The sequence below is a fragment of the Leptinotarsa decemlineata genome, unplaced genomic scaffold (assembly GCF_025532065.1).
Source record: "Leptinotarsa decemlineata unplaced genomic scaffold, Ldec_3_MD MMD2_P_RNA_scaffold_1, whole genome shotgun sequence".
Classification (NCBI taxonomy): domain Eukaryota; kingdom Metazoa; phylum Arthropoda; class Insecta; order Coleoptera; family Chrysomelidae; genus Leptinotarsa; species Leptinotarsa decemlineata.
The window spans coordinates 5,493,595-5,512,933 of NW_027412523.1; the positions used below are offsets into that span (position 1 = coordinate 5,493,595).

Sequence of the window (19,339 nt, forward strand, 5' to 3'; positions counted from 1 at the left end):
CAATTCCACAAATAAAGTCCATTGGAAATAAGCCCGGTGATATTGGTGGCCTTTTTCACTTCTACCGTTTGGTGGATTTGGTGGACAGTCATGAGAGGCAGATTATACAACACTTCAGAAATTTATGTACATGTCTGCATTCATGTTTTCTCTAAAAAATGGTACAATTATTTGGTTATACGATAAATCACACCACACCTTGTCTTGAATGAATGTTAGTTTCGACATTTTATCATAAAATTTTGTTTATTGCCGGACCACGAGCGACCATTTTGAGAACTAACTGTTCGAAGAAATATTATCGTATTAGAACGAAAACATTGTTGTAAAGGTTGTGATTCTATATATTTTATTACCATTTTTCCTTATCTGTTTAGTATAAGAGACAGGTTGAGGCCAAAACGTCAGTCATTTCTGGAAATTTAGTATTTTGAAATTATAGTATAGTTTCTTTGGAAACTTTTGAAATATTGTGATTGAAAATACAGACAACATATACATATAACTTTTTTGTGGATTAAAAATGTACGAAAATCTGCACACAAAGCAACTTGTTTTATTGAAAGCAATAATTTGACATTCACAAAAATTTAAAAAATTGTTACAAACTCGATTCGGCCAATGGGGAATGTTCCTCAATTTGGGTTATTACAGTAAATGCTTGAACAAAATGAAGTTGAGTTTAATTCATTAGTTTTTCAAATTCACTTTGAAAAGTATTCAAATTGATGTTTCAAATGTTGGGTTTTAATTTTTAAAGGGATTCGTTTCTAATTCACATATTGGCAACAGCGCCTATATCAAGTTGAAATAATTTATACGTACCTCGATATTCTACTTTAAAAAAGCAAAAGTATCTTTATAAATCAACAATTGAGGCAAAATATAAATTATAGTTCAATACCACCTCCACAAGCCACATAAACAACAGTTGTTTTGTTATTTATTTATATAGAGGAAGATAGATTAGGTGCACAAAATGTCATATGTCACAGAATGTCTCGGAACTCTGAACATAAGTAAACAGAACAACACGCCTCTGAAATATGACATCTTTGTTTGTCTCATACAGGTAATAGATTCATTGTCCTTTATTAACTATAACCGATGTTGCCAAATGGTGAAATAGAAACGAATCCCTTTAAATGTTGAATGCATTATTTCATTCCTCCTTTTTAAGTATTTAAATAATTTTTTAAAGAAAAATGTTGAAATGATAAGTTTAAAATGCGTTGTTTTAGAGCTCTTTTATGAAAACTACTTGATTTTCGTCAGGAGGAACATTCCCCATTGTATTATTTTCTTCATGTCATGTTTAGTTCAAATTTTCTGTAGGAATTTCTTATATTCTGTTCTTCAATTGACCCTTTTTTTTTGTAGAAAGAGGCGAATGCGTCCCGCACAGGACAGACGACGAATTTCTGATTCGTTTTTTAAGGGCTCGACACTTCGTTCTAGCACGAGCTCATAGGCTGGTAAGTAATTTATTAACTTAATATTTTTTCAATATATATATTGAGAGTCCAAAAAATACTTTCCTTCAACAATTTTTGAGTATAGTTCTGAAATACTTCAGTTTTTGTTTCAAAAAACGACACTATTTGACAGATTTAACCCAAAATATTCAAATAAAATATGGAGTTGGCTTTCCATTGTCTAAAATGAGTATAACTGGAGTTTTTCCCAACATCAAACCGTTATTTTTAACACGTTGACACGTGTTTCGATCACCAAGTGATCATCTTCAAGAGGAAGATTAACAGGTGTTAAAAATAACGATTTGGTGTTGGAAAAAAACTCCAGTAATATTAATTACTGCACCAAAAGTTCCAAACAATGATTCATAAGATTAGCTGAAAAATAATAATTAGATTAATAAAAAAAAACTGAAATTACAATGAAATAAAATACAAGCAACAACAAAAAAAATCAATAAATTGAAATATTAACACGAGATTCATACCCGAAGACGTTTGAGGATACTAACAATCGAAACGTCGTGAAGTAACTTGGCTTGGGATCTTTTATTTTTTTTAGTTTTCATTTCTTGTTAATATTTTTTAATTTTCATCCGCACTGCATGCACCTGCGATTCAAAAAAACACATACGAAAAATTCTAACGGCGTCAAATCGCACGTGTTCGGGGGCCAATTCACATCACCTCCTCGTGAAAAATGTGTATGTTTTGTAACCCTCGAATTTATTTCTAGATCGTCAATTACTACGAATTCAAAGAGTCTGCTCCAGAGTATTTCGTGATCGATGATATTCATCACATCAGGGAACTCGCAAGAACCCTCACCATTAGTTCTCCGCCTTACTACGACCAAAAAGGACGAAGAATGTTAATACTGAAAATTGGTAAGTGGTGAAAATTTTAGTGACCGAAGCCAAATAAATTATGTTGACAGATGTCGCAAGATTTCTTTAGTATCTTTCAGTTATATCTTCTTCACAGTGAAATACGGTAACGGAACTTATGAATAAATGAAGTATCGCAGAAACAGAGTGAAATTTTCCATCGTAGTCGATTTTACAACATATTTATACTGTCCATACCATTCCCACAAATTCAACATCGTATTTTTGTTTCACGCCGAGTTAATTAATCATCTGTTTAATGTGTTCATCTTGTTAAATATGTTAATGAAATTGACTTGAAAAAACATAAGAATCTACTTCGATTATGTAAAGATTGTTTTGACGGTCAGAGAAAAAAATTTATACAAAAATGCAGTATACCTAAATAGGATTCGTTAACTTTTGTCTAATAAATTGATTCATCCTTGAACCCTTAGATCACAGACATTTTAAGTTGAGGCGTTCTGCAATTTCAATAGGTTATTCTGGCTGGAGAGTTTTTTCGGTGGCAATGATTTTGGGTTTTTGTACGGCGTGACAAGAATGATCTCCAAGTAAAAATATAATAATTGAATAAATAAAAATTAAAGGAATGAACAAAGAAAATAATAATTAAAAAAAAAAAGTGTAGAGATTCCAAGTCACGTTAGTTCACGACGTTTCGATTGTAGATACCAACAATCGAAACGTCGTGAACTAACGTGACTGGAATCTCTACACTTTTTATTTTTTTTATTATTTTCTTTGTTCATTTCTTTAAGAATGATCTCCATGAGGTAATCTTTGTGAATCATTTAGGCCCGGTTCCATAAAATCGGTAAAAAGCACACTTTACCAAAAGGCGCCTTTTCTCAAAAGTCGGCTTTAAATGTCCCAGGTGTTCCATAATCGAATGTAAAGTCGCCTTTACTGAAAGTGGGGTTTTCTTGCATTGAATGATAGTTGGCATCACTGAGCGTACATAAAGTGGGGTTAAATGTGTTTGTTTTGGTTCGTTTTCGTGCTTCGCTGCCTCTGAAACTAAAAAAACATGCTTATAAAGAACATCGAACTAAAAAATTAAAAATATTCAGTATTTTTCGATCTTTATTGGTTTATGCTTACTAAAAAAAAATATTTTCAACTTTTTAGTTCGATGTTCTTGAAAAGCGTGTTTTTTAGTTTTTTTATTTTTATTTATTTTGATTTTCTTTTGAACAACCTACAAGAAGGTTACATATTGCGCCATCTGCCCGCGAATAGCTCAAGCAATAATTGCTCGGTTAAGTTGAAAAATAGTTCAAGCTGAACTTCGTCTTTCATCATTATTTTTGTATATTATTATGTTGATGAATGAAGCGGATTATCATTATTATTTTTATTATTATTATAGTAACATACAGCCATCGGTCACGCGAATAGATCAAGAAATATCAATGAGGTTACTTACAGCGGCATCTGCCCGCGAATAGATCAAGCACTAATGCCGATAATTCTGTCAATACAAATCCCTAGCTTGAGAGTTACCAACAAACATGCATACAAGCAGTCTTACATACATACATACAGGTGAAGCCAATATAAAGCGTGTAAAAAAAGAGGGCGGACAGTTGTAAAATTTGTTTCGAAGTTAAGAGAAAATTTGCAGTAATGATTTCAAAAAACAATTCAGTCTTGATGTTTTGATTTAAAATTTCATTCAAAATATTAATGGACTAAAAATATTTTTTCAGTGAATAATTTTATTCATTAAATCAATCTTTTGAAATAATATTTAAGGATATGGTGGTTTACGGCTTAATTTCCGGTAATCACAGCTATGTTTACATTTCCTACTCTTGAAAAAAAAAAGATCTCGAAGATTCTCGAAGTTTTTTAATTATCGTCGAAACAGAAAATGAAGAGATATCTCAATTTTCGCACGGTTGTTTCCAAGTCATTTTTAACACATTTCAAAAATGATTTTCGTATATTCAACTATCCACGATTGAGAGTAATACATGTTTTCTTACAGTTAGTATCTGCATATGTATGAAATGAGTTTTTATCGATGTAAAGAGAAATGAAAATATCTATGTTTTTTACCAATTTTAATTTTGACTAACGTTACTGCAGTTCTGTCCTATATGGACATTCTCACTTTTCTCTGTTAGCAGACATATTTATGAACAACTTGAAGACCACTAAACTCCGACCTGGGTAAAAAACATATTCATTTTTGGTATAGATATGTAGACGATATTCTTGCCTGTTTTAGAGGTACCACACGACAGCTGAACCAATTTATGACATTAATGAACAATCTCAATAGCAACATTTAGTTCACACTCGAAACAGAGATAGAGAAACAGATAAATTTCTCAGACCTGGCCATTACACACGATCAGAATAAATTCGAGTTCAATGTTTTCAAAAAACCTAGCTATACAGACATCACCATCCCAAGCGATTCTTTCCATCCAGACAGTCATGAATTAGCAGCCTACAACTCAATGTTGCACAGAGCATTCGCACTGCCTTTGTCGGGAAATTGATACAAGTTAGCCAGGAAACAAAGCAGGAAATTCACTCACAGATTAATATATCCTCAGGTCAAACAACCAGAAATCAAGAATTGGGTAACGCTTACATATTTTGGAAAAAGAACAGAAATAATCGCAGGTTTCTTCAGAAAAAACAATATGGAAGTAGAATTCAAACCGCATGCCAGGTTATCTCATTTTTCTACTTTTTTATTGATAGGGGAAACAGTTTAACCTGAAAACATGCAAGCTGAATTGGACGATAATCAGAGAACAACATTTCCATTGTATATACACCCGTCACAGATTAATTAAACATAAGTAGAACATTGTGAAACAGTTGCAATTCAATTTCAGAAAATATGGATATTTGACCTACTGAAGATGGAAGATAAACAATCGAGCCCATAACAATTATAATGCTAGCAACATTAACAAATGAACTACGTATCGCTTATGGTATATATCATCAGGAAAGATAAGAGTTTGCACCATAGCAACGTATAATTACAGTGCTGTTTGCAAAAAATAACGGAAATGTGAGTTGTACCGAATGTACCTACTTTCAAGCAGATCCGTTTCTATAAACATTGAAGATAAAGATTTAGGAACACGCCTTGTTGGTGTGAGCAAAAATCACTTTGATTTGTGGATAATAATTTACCGTTAGACAACTGGGCGTTGTGAAAAGAGAAAGATTCTGCTTACAGTATAAACAGTCCCTTCATTCGTTGGACGAAAGTAAGCGTACGTGAAAAAAGTGACGATATTCATATTTTTATTAAATTGCAGTGAATAAAAACAGAGAATTCGAATCACGAAAGCGAAAGCAAAGCGAAAAACTTGGTTTTTCGCTTTGATACTCGCATCAATGAAATTATTGAATGGGTAAACTCGACTAATGTAGTTTTTGTATCATTTTGTTCATGTTGAAATACATGCGAAATTTTTCATTTTTTTTCAATATGCTACTTACGGCCAAATTAGATTTCTACGGAGTGAGAGGTGTCTGCCTGGACATGATGAATTCAAACCTTAACGAAAGATATCAAATTGTTGAACTAGGAAATACCAAAAGTGAAAAAAGAAAAATATTGAGAGGCGTGCCACAAGGGTCAATATTGGGGCCACTTCTGTTTCTAATCTATATCAACGACCTGCCTCACGTGATGAACTCATCAGATATAGAAACTATATTGTATGCAGATGATGCAACCTTGAGAAAAAAAATAGGTAAAATAGATGATCCTCATATGATCCATACTGACAAATTAGAGAAAGCTCGATCATGGTTCACACCAAATGACTTGATTCTCAATGAACAAAAAACTCTAACTTTTGAAACAATTTGTTTAAATCGGGATAGCAAAAATTCTACCAAATTTTTGGGAGTACAAATAGATTCGAACCTGAAATGGATATACCATATAAATAGCATGTGTAGCAAACTTAGTAAGACAGTTTTTGCTATCAGAAGAATTAAAAAAATAGTAAATCAAAGTGCGGCACTTGCAACATATTATTCACTTTTTCATTCAGTCCTTAGGTATCGTATAATCAATTGGAATGATGCATCAAAGGTACATCTTAATAGAATATTTGTCATTCAAAAATCTGCAGTAAGAAGCATAATCTCTGCCAATTATGATGAAAAGTGTCGACTAATATTTGTAAAACTCAAAATAATGACCCTATATTCAGTTATTGTCTATGAAAATCTACTTCTTGTTCAACAAAACTTATTGAATGAAATTGCTCACAAGGATATACACCAATATGATACAAGAAATAAGTCGAACCTTGTTCCTACAGCTAATAGATTGAAAAGAACAGATAATATAGGAATTAAGCTATACAATGCCTTATCTGTCGAATTTCGCAAGTCGCCATTCAGAAGATTCAAAACCTTATTGAAGAAAATATTAACCAAACATCCTTTATATGGAATTGATCAATTTTTCGCAGTTATTCAAGAAGAAAGAGACACTTTTGTGGTCACCTCCCGAATTTTTACTCAAGTTTGAATAAATATAATATGTTAGATATGTGATTTATAATTTGTGAAGCTCATGGCTTTACATTTTAGTCAATTTTTATACGATTTGAATTTTAGCTTGTTAACTTGTATTTTTTTGTAACTCTAATTTATCTACAAGCATTTTTTTAGAAACTATATTGTGTTTCTTGAGATTAATAAAAATTAGCATTATTATTATTATTACGAATTTGATTGTTACTGATTGTAAATATTGGTTAAATAGAGATACCAAACATATTGACACATTTTTCACTCTACTTACTATTTCTAAACGCATCATGGACAGAAGTGAAAAAAATCTAGGATGGTAAATTGAATCGAATTCAAACCAGACGGTGGATATTTTGCTTAAGCATTGTTTTTCATTAGAATTTATTTCACAAATCAATTTCATATTTGAAAACTATGAAATATGCTTTGATATGTGCTTTTGATTTAATAAACCTTGGTGGGAATTCACAGAATGTATTCCAGTTCTTTGATTAGGATTGAAGAAAGCTGATATAACACAACTCCACCATGTTTAGACATGTTTTCTTCCAAAGACTGACTTGATAACTTTTTCACAAATCGATGCATTTTTGAAGATTGAATTTTTCCAAAAATAACTTTAAATTCAAAACAATATACATCATTACTTTATTAAAACGTCCTTAATGCATTTTCATTTCTGAGAACACTCATTTCATTTCCTCATAAGTAGGCAGCAGCACTGAATTGTTATAATTCTCTAGACTTCTGTCCGTTGAGTATTCCAAACCGATAATTATTGAAAATACATTAATTATATTGTCGTTCTGTCCAGGCAGTTGGAATCCTTCCGAGTTCACGGTGAAAGAAATCTTGCAGTTGGCGATTGGAATGATAGAACTTGCTTTGTTGGAGCCTCAAACCCAAATCAAGGGAGGAGTTTTCATTGTTGACCTCAGTGGGCTTTCCTTGGATATGGCTTGGTATATGACCCCCACCCTAGCAAAACATATCCTCAACTTAGCAGTAGTGAGTATTTCTTGAAGGTGAACGAACATTGGTTTTTCAAATGAAACATTGTGTTTGATTAAAAGTTGAGACCAAAAATGAAATGTCAAAATTTTGACGATTTGTCAAAAAGTATACAAAAGAACGAATATTGACCACTAGTTAGGCCACCCCTGCTTCCCTCAATTGATGAGGTCATTCCATTTGGAACGGAGGTGAAATATCTTGGCATTGAGCTTAATAAAAAACACACCTGGAACGCTCACTCTTAAACGATTTTACACAAATCCAGACTGTCCCTATGGACATGTCGAAGGATTTGTAGTGAAACTTGGAGTTTAAGTTCCAAACAAATCCATTGGATTGGTCTGACAATCATCACTTATGAAGCAATTTCCTGGTAGCCATCACTGGTGCCATCAGTACCACACCATCAGCATCCACGGAGATCCTTCTAGATCTATTTCCTCTCCACATTTCTCAGGAGAAGGGCTAGATGGACTGCATGTAGACTTGCTCCTCGGTTATAGCTAATAAAGGACAATGAATCTGATACCTGTATGAGACAAACAAAGATGACATATTTCAGAGGCGTGCTGTTTACTTATGTTCCGACTTCCAAGACATTCTGTGACATTTGACATTTTGTGCACCTAACCTATCTTCCTCTATATAAATAAATAACAAAACAACTGTTGTTTATGTGGCTCATGGAGGTGGTATTGAACTATAATTGTTGATTTATAATTTTTTTTCTTTGCTGCTTCCTCTATATCTCCAAGCATTCATTTTTCAAATCTTCGTTTTTTTTTCAGTACTCATTTCCTATAAGAACAGAAGAAGTCCACGTGCTTCACACCTCCTGGATCTTTGACATGGCCTGGAGCATGCTCAAACCTCTGATCACCGAAACGATCAAAGAAAAAATCTACTTCCACGGCGACGATTTGGAGAGCTTCCACGGCCACATTGACCCCAAATGCCTGCCCAAGAGATACGGGGGCGTGTACGAAGACTACCCTCTGTCTGTCTGGTTTGAAAACGTGCTGCTCAAGGACGAGAAGATCATAAAAGTGTTCGAGAAAGAAGGCTACAACCAGATAAGGCTGTTGAAAGAGGAGGAAGATGCCAAAAAAGAAGGAGACTCTTGAATAACAGTTGAAGATACTCCTTGGTAGTTGGAACAGTTGTACAGACAAATTCGTTTTCGAAATGTGCGATCTGGAATAGTGTTTGAGTCACGATTAGTCCACCGAGAGTTTGTGATATTACGAATAAAATGAATGATTATATTCTATTCCAAAACCGACAGTTGTGCATGAAAATTGTGGAATCACTTTATAGGTCACTAGTACCAAATTGTAAATACACGAGCAATTAACGTACTCTAAGTTTATTTGAAAGCGAGTGTTCGCTACAATGGTTGCTCGAAAACTGCTTACAAACTACTATAATAAACTGTTCCAAGTTTTTACAAAAGAAAGGCTGGGTCTTAGGTACGATGAGTGGAATAAGTTAAGTTCGACCACGAAAGCCTTAATTTATAATACAAAAATGCCCTTTTATATAAATGTAATTTTAAAACTAAAATAAAAACTAAAAAAACACGATTTTTAAGAACATCGAACTAAAAAGTAAAAAAAAAATTTAAATAAGCCTAAAAAAATAACGAGGAATACTAGTATCAATGTCAATGATCATTTTTCTAAACAATTGACGGCTGATTGATCTCAAAGTTTAGATAAAATAAATATAGTTTAAAAACTTATGATGCAGTGTTGGGAACCTTTGTTGTTGTAATGAATATTACTGGAGTTTTTTCCCAACACCAAATCGTTATTTTCAACACCTCGACACGTGTTTCGATCCCCAAGTGATCATCTTCAAAGAGGAAGATTAAAACAGTTTTACTGGAGATTTTTCCCAACACCAAATCGTTATTTTCAACACCTCAGCACGTGTTTCGATCACCAAATGATCATCTTCAAAGAGGAAGATTAAAACAGTTTTACTGGAGTTTTTTCCCAACACCAAATCGTTATTTTCAACACCTCGACACGTGTTTCGATCCCCAAGTGATCATCTTCAAAGAGGAAGATTAAAACAGTTTTACTGGAGTTTTTTCCCAACACCAAATCGTTATTTTCAACACCTCAGCACGTGTTTCGATCACCAAGTGATCATCTTCAAAGATGAAGATTAAAACAGTTTTAATCTCTGATCACTTGGTGATCGAAACACGTGTCGAGGTGTTAAAAATAACGATTTGGTGTTGGGAAAAAACTCCAGTGATATAGTTTAAAAAGACTAAAAAACACGATTTTATAGCGTACGAAACTAAAAAGTGAAAAATAAATATAGTTTAAAAACTAAAAAACACGCTTTTAAAGAACATCGAACTAAAAAGTTGAAAATATTTTTTTAATAAGCTTAAAAGCGACGAGCGCTTGATATACAAAAAATATGACACAAAGCGCCCACGCTTTTTCGTTCGTTATTGTTTTAAGTTTATTTAAAAAAAATATTTTCAACTTTTTAGTTCAATGTTCTTCAAAAGCGTGTTTTTTGAACTATATTTGTTTTTCCTTTTTTTTTAGTTTCGTATGCTATGAAAGCGTGTTTTTGAGACTTTTAAACTATATTTATTTGTCATTTTTTAGTCCGATTTATTGTCAAAAATAATTTTTTTTTAAAGTTCTAGTCACTAGTATTATAAATCTTTAGCAGACGGCACACGAATGTAAAATTCCTCTCAAACAACATAATAAAGTTTAAGGTCTTAAATTCTATAGTAATACTGAGATGCAGTAAGTCTCCAACAGAGGGCGGACAGTTGTAAAATTTGTTTCGAAGTAAAGAGAAAATTTGTTGTAATAATTTCAAAAAACAATTCAGTGTTGATGTTTTGATTTGAAGTTTCATTCAAAATATTAATGGACTAAAAATATTTTTTCAATGAATAATTTTATTTTTCGAATCAAACTTTTGATTTGATATGTATGTCAAGCACCTCAATTCTAATTTTTCAATTTTTTTAAATATTTAAGTACCTGAATTTTTTAGGTGTACAATTTACGATAAAGTTTTCATTGTTGAAATCCATATTCTGGTTTGCTTTCAAATAATCGAATTAGATTTTGAAATGTATCTTCCGTTTCGTTCAAAACTTTTTTCTGTACTGAATCACGGGTAATCGAAAATATTAAAATTTTTAAATATTTCATCTGTAGTACAAAATTTCGCTAACACTTATAATTCTTAAAATATGTTTTTTATTTTGATTTTCTTTTGAACAACCTATCAAGGAGGTTACATACAGCGCCATCTTCCCGCGATTAGATCAAGACATATCAAGGAAGGTACATACAGCGCCATCTGCCGTCGAATAGATCAATCAATAATTGATATTTACGTACAGCGCCATCTGCCCGCAAATAGATCAAGAAATATCAAGGAGTTACTTACAGCGCCATCTGTCCGCGAATATATCAAGTAATAATGCCGATAATTCTGTCAATACAGATCTGGAGCTTGAGAGTTACAAGGAAACAAACATACAAACATACATACATACAGGTGAAACTAATATAAAGCGTGTAATAAAAAAGGCACTCAAATCTGTCAAATTTCTAGTCCGTTGGAATGGTTATTACGGAGTGATTTACACATCAGTATATCTTGGAAACAATATCGACCTACATAATTTTCGTCATAACATTCTGGATTTTATTATTTTTATGAAAAAAAATATTATTGAGTTTTTCAAGCACTTCATACGAAAGTTCTTTGAGTTTTCCCACGAGAATAGTTTGTTTTTAGATTGGTAATCAATTCTGGCATTTGATCAATAAGAAACAGTCTTTAATTAACTTTAACTCCGTTTATATTGTTTTCTTGTGAGCTACATTATCACTAATAATAATTTTTTTTAATGAAATGTTGTCTTTTTTGAGTTATTTGCTAAAAACCTTGTGAAAACGGTGAATTTATTGGTTGAAAAATTGACTTTGACTCGCTAAAAAATCTTTCAAGAAAAAAATATTTGTATATCATTGTAAATCATTTTTCACTTCTGAGAAGGTAACCTCCAGGGTAATACAGGGAATTACAGAGTTGGTAGAATCTAAATCCATATTTTTGGACAAATTGGCGCTTTGTGGCAACATTAATCAGTCTACCCGTATAAATTATACAATATCCCCCGTATAGAAACTTCTATCGTCAAAATTGACATAGATAAGTAATCGATACTCAGATATTTTGATTTTTGAAAGACCATTCATAATAATCCCAAAAACTCTGAAAAAACTATTTTAGCTTCTTATTCTATTTTTATGAATGAAGAATAAAAACTTCCGAAGATAGGAAACAAATTTCAAAGTATCTTGTTAAATTGGGCTGAAAAATTTTTAGACTAACACACAGATGTTGCTACTATCATTAAATCCAAATGATTTTTAGTTAACCCTAACCTTCAAAAGACACGCACACAAATTTCATAGCTGTCGGACTATTTAGTTTGTGGGATAGAACACTTTGAGTCAAAACTGAGGGCTATTTTGAGGCCATTTGAAAAGTCAATATACTAACATATTTAAACTTTTTCTTATTCCGGAATTCTTCAATTCTTGATCAGCAGTGATAGATATTTCCACTTCATTTCGACCAATTGACGAATTTCAACTGTGACAGAAATCTCATGTCAGTAAGTTTGCACCACACTATCTATGTGGCACTTTACATTCATCAAAATCGTTTAAAAGTCATTTATACGAAGACATTTATCTAAAATTGCTTCTAGTGTATATCGCCGCCAAAACAATCACATTTTTGAGTTTGTCCCCGAACCTTCACTATCACGTGAAGTGCAATGAACCACCTTCATGATATTGACGCATCCGAATGCAACTGAACGTGGTGTTTTGACTTACTGTCACTTCTGGAAATGACCTCGAATTTCCACAACATATTTTTTCGCTGAATTGCTGAATTCTATACCAGGTCATTAAATCAGGCAGATTCTCATTCGTCCACAGTTAAAGTGATGGGAGATGTAAGACGTCATCGTGAAAGTGAAATTTTTCGGAAATTCGAAGAATTGGCGAGAGGTATTAGGAAAATTTTCTCGTGAAGTGGTTACTGACAGTTTTTCGTCTTTTAGAGAATGATGTGCAGCGACTGGATGAAGATTTCCTAAGGAGATTCTTGGTTGGTCATCAGTACGATTTATTTCAGGCTTTGAAAGCTGTAAGTACATCTTTTCTGAAGAAAAGTCTACGAAATGTTTTCTGAAATTTTTCGATATTAACTGATAACATATTCCTTATAAATTTCTCAATTCATCGCAGCGTTATACAAAATGAGTTTGCAAAACAGACTAATACGGTTAGACAATTAAATCAAGCAGAAACGATAGGAGACTAGTTTCTAGAGTTGAAAAATTCAATCAACCTTTGGAAAGCACTAACATAACAGTTAGGTTGAAAAGTTCATAGGCTAACATAGGGAAAAAACAGTAAAATTTAATAATAATAGTAATAATAATAGCCATTTATTTTCCCAAGAAACATGCAATGTGTATAGCAGGGAAAAAATGCACCGTATACATACATATATGTTTGAATATGATTATCAACATGAACATAAATGCACCCATCAGATAATATATCTATACAAACAGTGAATATTTTTTTAAAATTAATCCGGAATTTTTGTTTATTAAACTTTCTTGATTCATTTTAGATTGCCTATCTTGTCACATGTTTGTGTTGGTCACCATTGATTTTGAAAGTCAAATTTGAATGTTTGGGCCTATTTTTGACCAAATGAATGAAGATACATAATTTGAATTTATGTAAGAAAATAGTTTTTTGGATTATACTCAGGGGTCTCCAAACTTTGAAGCCTTCGGGCCATTATGATTTTTTTCAGTTTGTTCCAAGGGTCAATTGTGACCTAAGCAAACTTACGCTTTTTTTGCATTTCAATTATTATTGTGTATTGTGACACTTAACGACATCTAGTGGCGAGTAGTGGTACTATGTACTATCTTTTTCAGCTACCCGCTAGGTGGCATTAGGCGTAATTAAATATTTCGAATTACCGCGTTGGTTAGAGAAAGTTCTGGTTCTAGCTAGTGTATTCCGATCACCTCGAGATGGCAGTAATAATAACATATAAAATGCTAGCGGCGCAACTGCGAGTTAGTCTACGTAGGAAAGGCGAAGGAAGCGCCTTTCCTACGTAGTGAAATAAGGGAACACCCGTCAATAAAAGTATTTTGATTTGACTTATTGTTTTATGTATGATTTGTTAGTATGGAAAAGAAGCGAAAAATCGACAGTAAATGCAGAACGTTCCAAGAAAAATGGAACTTTCAGTATTTTGTGATTGCGTCCAGTAATAAGGCGCTATGTTTGATTTGTAATGAAACCATAGCTGTTCTCAAAAACTATAACATTAAACGATACTATGAATCGAAACATCTTCAAAGTTACTCCAAGTATACAGGAAGTTTGCGGAAGGAAAAATTTGAAGCTTTGAAACGCGGACTCGAATCGCAGCAATCTTTGTTCACCAAAGCGAATACTGAACAAGAGTCTGCAACTCGCGCCAGGTTTCGTGTGGCTCTTGAAATCGGAAAACGTGGCAAACCATTCACCGATGGAGAAATGATAAAAGAATGCTTGATTGCAGTAGCCGAAGAAATATGCCCCGAGAAGGTAAATTTATTTAAAAGTGTCAGTTTGTCAGCAAACACCGTGGCTCGGAGGGTGCAAGACATCGCAGAAAATATATCATCTCAACTGTCTGACAAAAATGGACATCATGAGTGGTTTTTTCTAGCATTGGATGAGTCAACGGATGTGTCAGATACTGCTCAGGCGTTGATTTTTATTCGCGGGGTAGATAGAAGCTATGAACTTCTTGATATTGATAGTATTCTCGACACGACAACTGGGGCAGATATTTTTAAGGGAGCTGAAAATGCCATTAATAAAGAGAACCTCCGATGGAGAAATTTGAAATCTATAACAACTGCTGGAGGCAAAAATATGTATGGTAAAAATAAAGGAGTGGTTGCACTTGTGTCAAAGGCTGTAGAAAATGATGGTGGTTCAAAACCATTAGTCTTACATTGTATCATTCATCAACAATCCTTGTGCAGAAAATGTTTGGATATGTTTGAAGTTCTAAAACCAGTCATATCAGTTATTAACTTTATCAGATCCACTGGGCTGAATCACCGACAATTTCGCGAGTTTATTCAACAGATTGGAGAAAATGAATTACCATATCATACTGACGTACGCTGGCTTAGTTGCGGAAAAGTCCTTAAGCGCTTTTTTGAACTTCGAACAGAGATCGAAAGTTTTTTAAATGAGAAGCAGCGCCCTTTTGCCGATTTAGAAAATATTGAATGGATGTGGAAGTTAGCCTTCTCAGCTTCTCCCTAATTTATACACCAATATCAAATCCTTCAGGCAGAAAATAATACTGTTTCAATCGCGATTACGAGAAAAATGTTTCACACATTTTGAAACATGTGAAATATTCAGCCACACTACAGAGACTGAATTTCCCGTCAATTTTGCAATCGAAACTTTGAGTGCTTTGAAAATAAATTTTGATACTCGTTTTTCAGATTTTGATGTATTGCGAATGAAATTAAGCTTTTTTGAAATCCTTTTGATTCTGACATTGAAACCCTGGCTCCGGAAGTCCAAATGGAAACTATTGATTCACGGTGCAGTAATATGCTTAAGAACAAATATCAAAATTCATCTTTGTTGGAATTTTATAAGAGTCTTCCACTGGAACAATTTGATAATTTGCATAAATTTGCTCGTGGGTTGTTTTCTGTTTTTGGTACTACTTACTTGTGTGAGAAAACGTTTTCCAAGATGAAGTACACAAAGAATGTTTACAGATCTCAATTAACCGATGAGCATCTTAAATCTCTTTTGATAATTGGTACAAGTAAAATTGATCCACAACTACAAAGTATTGTCGGTGGAAAATCACAATTACATAAATCTCATTAGTGTTTTTGTTTTACTGTGATTCATGATTCATTTCAATTATTTGTTAGTTATTAATATGCTTAAACTTAGATACTCAAGTTAAGTTTTCTTTGTCATCATTTCTGTCGTTAAGTTTTACCTTGCAAGTAAATAAAACCGAGTAATTATCATTCTGTGTTTTCTTCTTCAACTTATCACAGCAATAATAACAACAATTAGGTAATCATTGGCTGTCGCGGGCCGGATTGATGACACTGGCGGGCCGGATTTGGCCCGCGGGTCGTAATTTGGAGACCCCTGGTCTAGATGTGAAATTTGAACACGTGTCTCTTGAAGGTTGAGGTTAACTAATATTCATATGGATTCAATACTAGTACGCCCTCTGTGTGTTAGCGTACGAACTTTTCGAACCATCTAGTTGATATGGGAATGATTTGACATATGTTGATAGATCTCTCGAAACAAACATTCTCAAACGAAGAGGTGAAAAAAGTAAGTACACTATAGACTTTGGCCCATAGCAATAAAATATTGAAAACTGGTCATAATGAATATAGAAAATCTCATACATTACATTTAAATAAAGTAGAAAGTGATCAGTACAAGCTGATACAGATAAGGATAGAAAATCGAAAACTCCTTGGAATATAATCAATAAACTTAATAACGAGCCAGCCAAAAACGCAATTAGTAAATCTAGCAACTGAGTTAACAATAATTTCATCAAATATGTCGAATAAAGTGAACTGTCCAAAATAAGCAAAAATCTTTAAAAAAAAACACAGAAACTGCTCTATTTGATTTTGTTGTCCGAACTCATTTCTTACTTGAACAAAACTCGTTTGCATATGCTGTATACTTGAATTTGAGCAAGGCCTTCGACGGTATCATTCATAAATGTTACTTCAAAAACTTTTTCATTATGGTATCAGAGGAATAGCTCCCAAACTTATGAAATCATATTTGAGTGACAGAAAACAAAAAGTCTCTATTATTACAATCAAATATTTCAAAAAGGTGTACCACAAAGAATTGTGCTAGGCCCGTTTCTTCTTATTATTTACATAAGTGATCATTTTAATTTTAATAAGAACCATCTGTTTTTAAATGACATTTTGTCACTGAGTCTGATTCACCAGGATGGATAATTGTCTGATAAACGTCTTCAATTTCAGTTTTTTTACTCAACAAGTAACATTATCATCGTAATACCTAGTAGTTTGGTTCTGTTATTATAATATTTTTTATGTTTTATTGTTTTTTTAATAAATTTCGAATCCGTCAAATCTTTTTTTAGACAATAAAAGACCTAAGCAATCGAAGAAGAGAATTTGTCAACCAATTTCGGAAATGTTTGTATCGTGAACTCGTATACTATTTTTTAGCTGAAGAATTTCGAAAGTTTCATCAACAGAAGGCGACATAAATGGTTGAGGCACAGAAAATCCCGACTAGAAACAATCCTTGGATCCCAAATTGTGGACGTTTTAGACGAACCTGGTCTGCAAGAACAAAAAGTAATTTGGATACGCATAGAAAAGTGGGACCCACAGCAAATCGCAGTAGATGAAATATTGGAGGTAAATTCCACCGTTTCAATGTATTCTCGCCACGGTTCAATAAAAATCGATAGGTTGCAGGTCTGTTATGCGAGCTGGTCTATGCAAGAACGAAGGAGATAAAGTCTATCGACGTAATTGTCGATTTGAATAATTTTTCTTTGAAGCATCTTTACGGGTTGTCTCCAAAATTCGCGAAAAGGATGGTATTTTTCATGTCGGTGAGGAAAAAATCATAACTTTGAGAAATGAAGATTCGCTTCAATAGATGTAGGTATAAGAAAACAGTTGCAATTTATGTCTGTTTTGCAGGAATGCCTTCCTATGAGGCTCTTACACGTCTACGTGGTGAGACAACCAAAAATGTTCCACCTTGTATATTCCTTGTTCAAACCTTTCATTGAAGAAAGAATGAGGAAGTTGGTGAGGCGAGATTTTGATGAAATGTATTCAAGAACTGAAAATACCCTCTTTCAGATAACTATTTGTGGACACAATTATGAACTAATGACAGCCACAATCGGAAGGGATGTCTTACCCCCAGAACTTGAAGGAACAAGCGACAGTTTAGCGTACGACAGATGGTTGACAGTTTTATATACGAAAAAAACACAAAAAGGTTGTTCCGCGTGTGAAGTTTCGCAATTAATAATTTTACTATTTTTCAGAACTAGCTATTTGTGGATACGAGTTTTACTGAAGCAAATCCTTGGAAGAATAGGAAACTTTTTATTTGTGAGTGGAAAATTCATGAATAATTAATGAAATTGTAAGCGAATTAAATTACCGATAACGGCAAATTACTTGAGAGTTCATTTCCTGAATCGAAGCGAATATTACGTCCATAAATACTGATGTGATACATCAAACAACGGCATTAACTCGGTGACCAATTAAAAAAATTATTTACTCTATAACAAAAATTGGAAACAAGTAAAGTGGATTAGAATAATTGATGACACATTATTTTTATAGCCTATATAGGGAGAAACGTATACACGTAGCTATAGCATTACACATATATCTAATTGCTCTAATTGCTGTTGAACAACTACTCCAGAAGGGTATACCCTTCTAGTGGAGAGAAGTAACAGCAAAACGTCTAGACCAAAATTCTTATCATGCAGAAATGACATGATGTGATCCTCAAAACCCAGTTCATTGTGTATGTTGATTCCTCAGAGTTTAATGCCCATCTCATTTTCAATAATATGTTAGTGGAACAGCCTTCAATTCCTCTACCTTTCTCCCAAGGCACAATTGATAATAGGGGAGCCCAAGCGGGAATTTCGGGATTACTGAAGCGCGGCAGATTGATATACAGGGGGATACCTTGTACCCGGTTAAATACCTCCACCAAATATGAGCCCCATACATAAGGCCGCCTATGAGGGATAAAGGATCAGATTAATAAGATCATCAGAAATTCTCGAGCGCGTCAGATTAAGGTAGGGTGAGTTAATTACCTGCTAAAAAGTGTATATTCCAGTAATCTGACAATTTGAGAGTGACGTAAAGAAAGGGGAGAGCAGCGAAGTTGTAAAAAAAATAACGTCATTTCGACATTCTCGAGCGTAGCTAATTTTTTTTTATTTTGAAGGAAATAATTCAAGGATAACGAAAAATGTATAATCTGACGATTTCCGCAAGCCGAAATAACAAAAAGTTCGTCGATAAAGTTTAATGCGTGCAGCTGTGTGATACCTATATTTCCCTCTCCTATTCCTCTATTCTCTATTCCCTTTTTTCTCTATCTATTACTCTCTCACTCCGTCCCCACTCTGAATTCTGTTGCCAAGACGCCAATCAGGGCTGATCACAGAGACTCGTTCGTGATGAAGATGAAGATGATGATTAATTATTCAATTAATTGATGG

The 19,339-nt window shown here is 33.4% G+C and overlaps 3 protein-coding genes across 3 annotated transcripts in view; 2 read left to right on the forward strand and 1 right to left on the reverse strand.

Annotated features, from left to right (window-relative positions):
* Positions 1 to 9,264, forward strand: part of LOC111503963 (alpha-tocopherol transfer protein-like) — a 29,049-nt gene extending 19,785 nt beyond the window's left edge. The window contains exons 3-6 of the mRNA XM_074182982.1: positions 1,381 to 1,475; positions 2,212 to 2,362; positions 7,707 to 7,900; positions 8,695 to 9,264. Of these exons, the coding sequence (XP_074039083.1) occupies positions 1,381 to 1,475; positions 2,212 to 2,362; positions 7,707 to 7,900; positions 8,695 to 9,030 (776 nt within the window). The 3' untranslated portion in view covers positions 9,031 to 9,264. The remainder of the gene's footprint in view (positions 1 to 1,380; positions 1,476 to 2,211; positions 2,363 to 7,706; positions 7,901 to 8,694) is intronic.
* LOC111503957 (uncharacterized) overlaps positions 1 to 19,339 on the reverse strand; it is a 130,560-nt gene that overhangs the window by 61,274 nt on the left and 49,947 nt on the right. The gene's annotated exons all lie outside the window — the stretch shown is intronic.
* LOC111503961 (alpha-tocopherol transfer protein-like) lies at positions 11,841 to 18,262 on the forward strand. Its single transcript, XM_023158412.2, has 7 exons — positions 11,841 to 12,987; positions 13,041 to 13,126; positions 17,289 to 17,483; positions 17,537 to 17,683; positions 17,775 to 17,885; positions 17,940 to 18,081; positions 18,131 to 18,262. Exons 1-7 carry the CDS (start codon positions 12,924 to 12,926, stop codon positions 18,160 to 18,162), a joined length of 777 nt encoding a protein of 258 aa, XP_023014180.2. The 5' UTR covers positions 11,841 to 12,923; the 3' UTR covers positions 18,163 to 18,262.

What these genes read in the sequence shown, in the direction of transcription:
- LOC111503961 (XM_023158412.2), top strand. Translation starts at nt 12,924, where the DNA reads ATGGGAGATGTAAGACGTCATCGTGAAAGTGAAATTTTTCGGAAATTC. An exon ending in CAGTAGATGAAATATTGGAG is followed by an intron (nt 17,484 to 17,536) that starts GTAAATTCCACC and finishes AAAAATCGATAG; the next exon opens with GTTGCAGGTCTGTTATGCGA. An exon ending in AAGAAAGAATGAGGAAGTTG is followed by an intron (nt 17,886 to 17,939) that starts GTGAGGCGAGAT and finishes ACCCTCTTTCAG; the next exon opens with ATAACTATTTGTGGACACAA.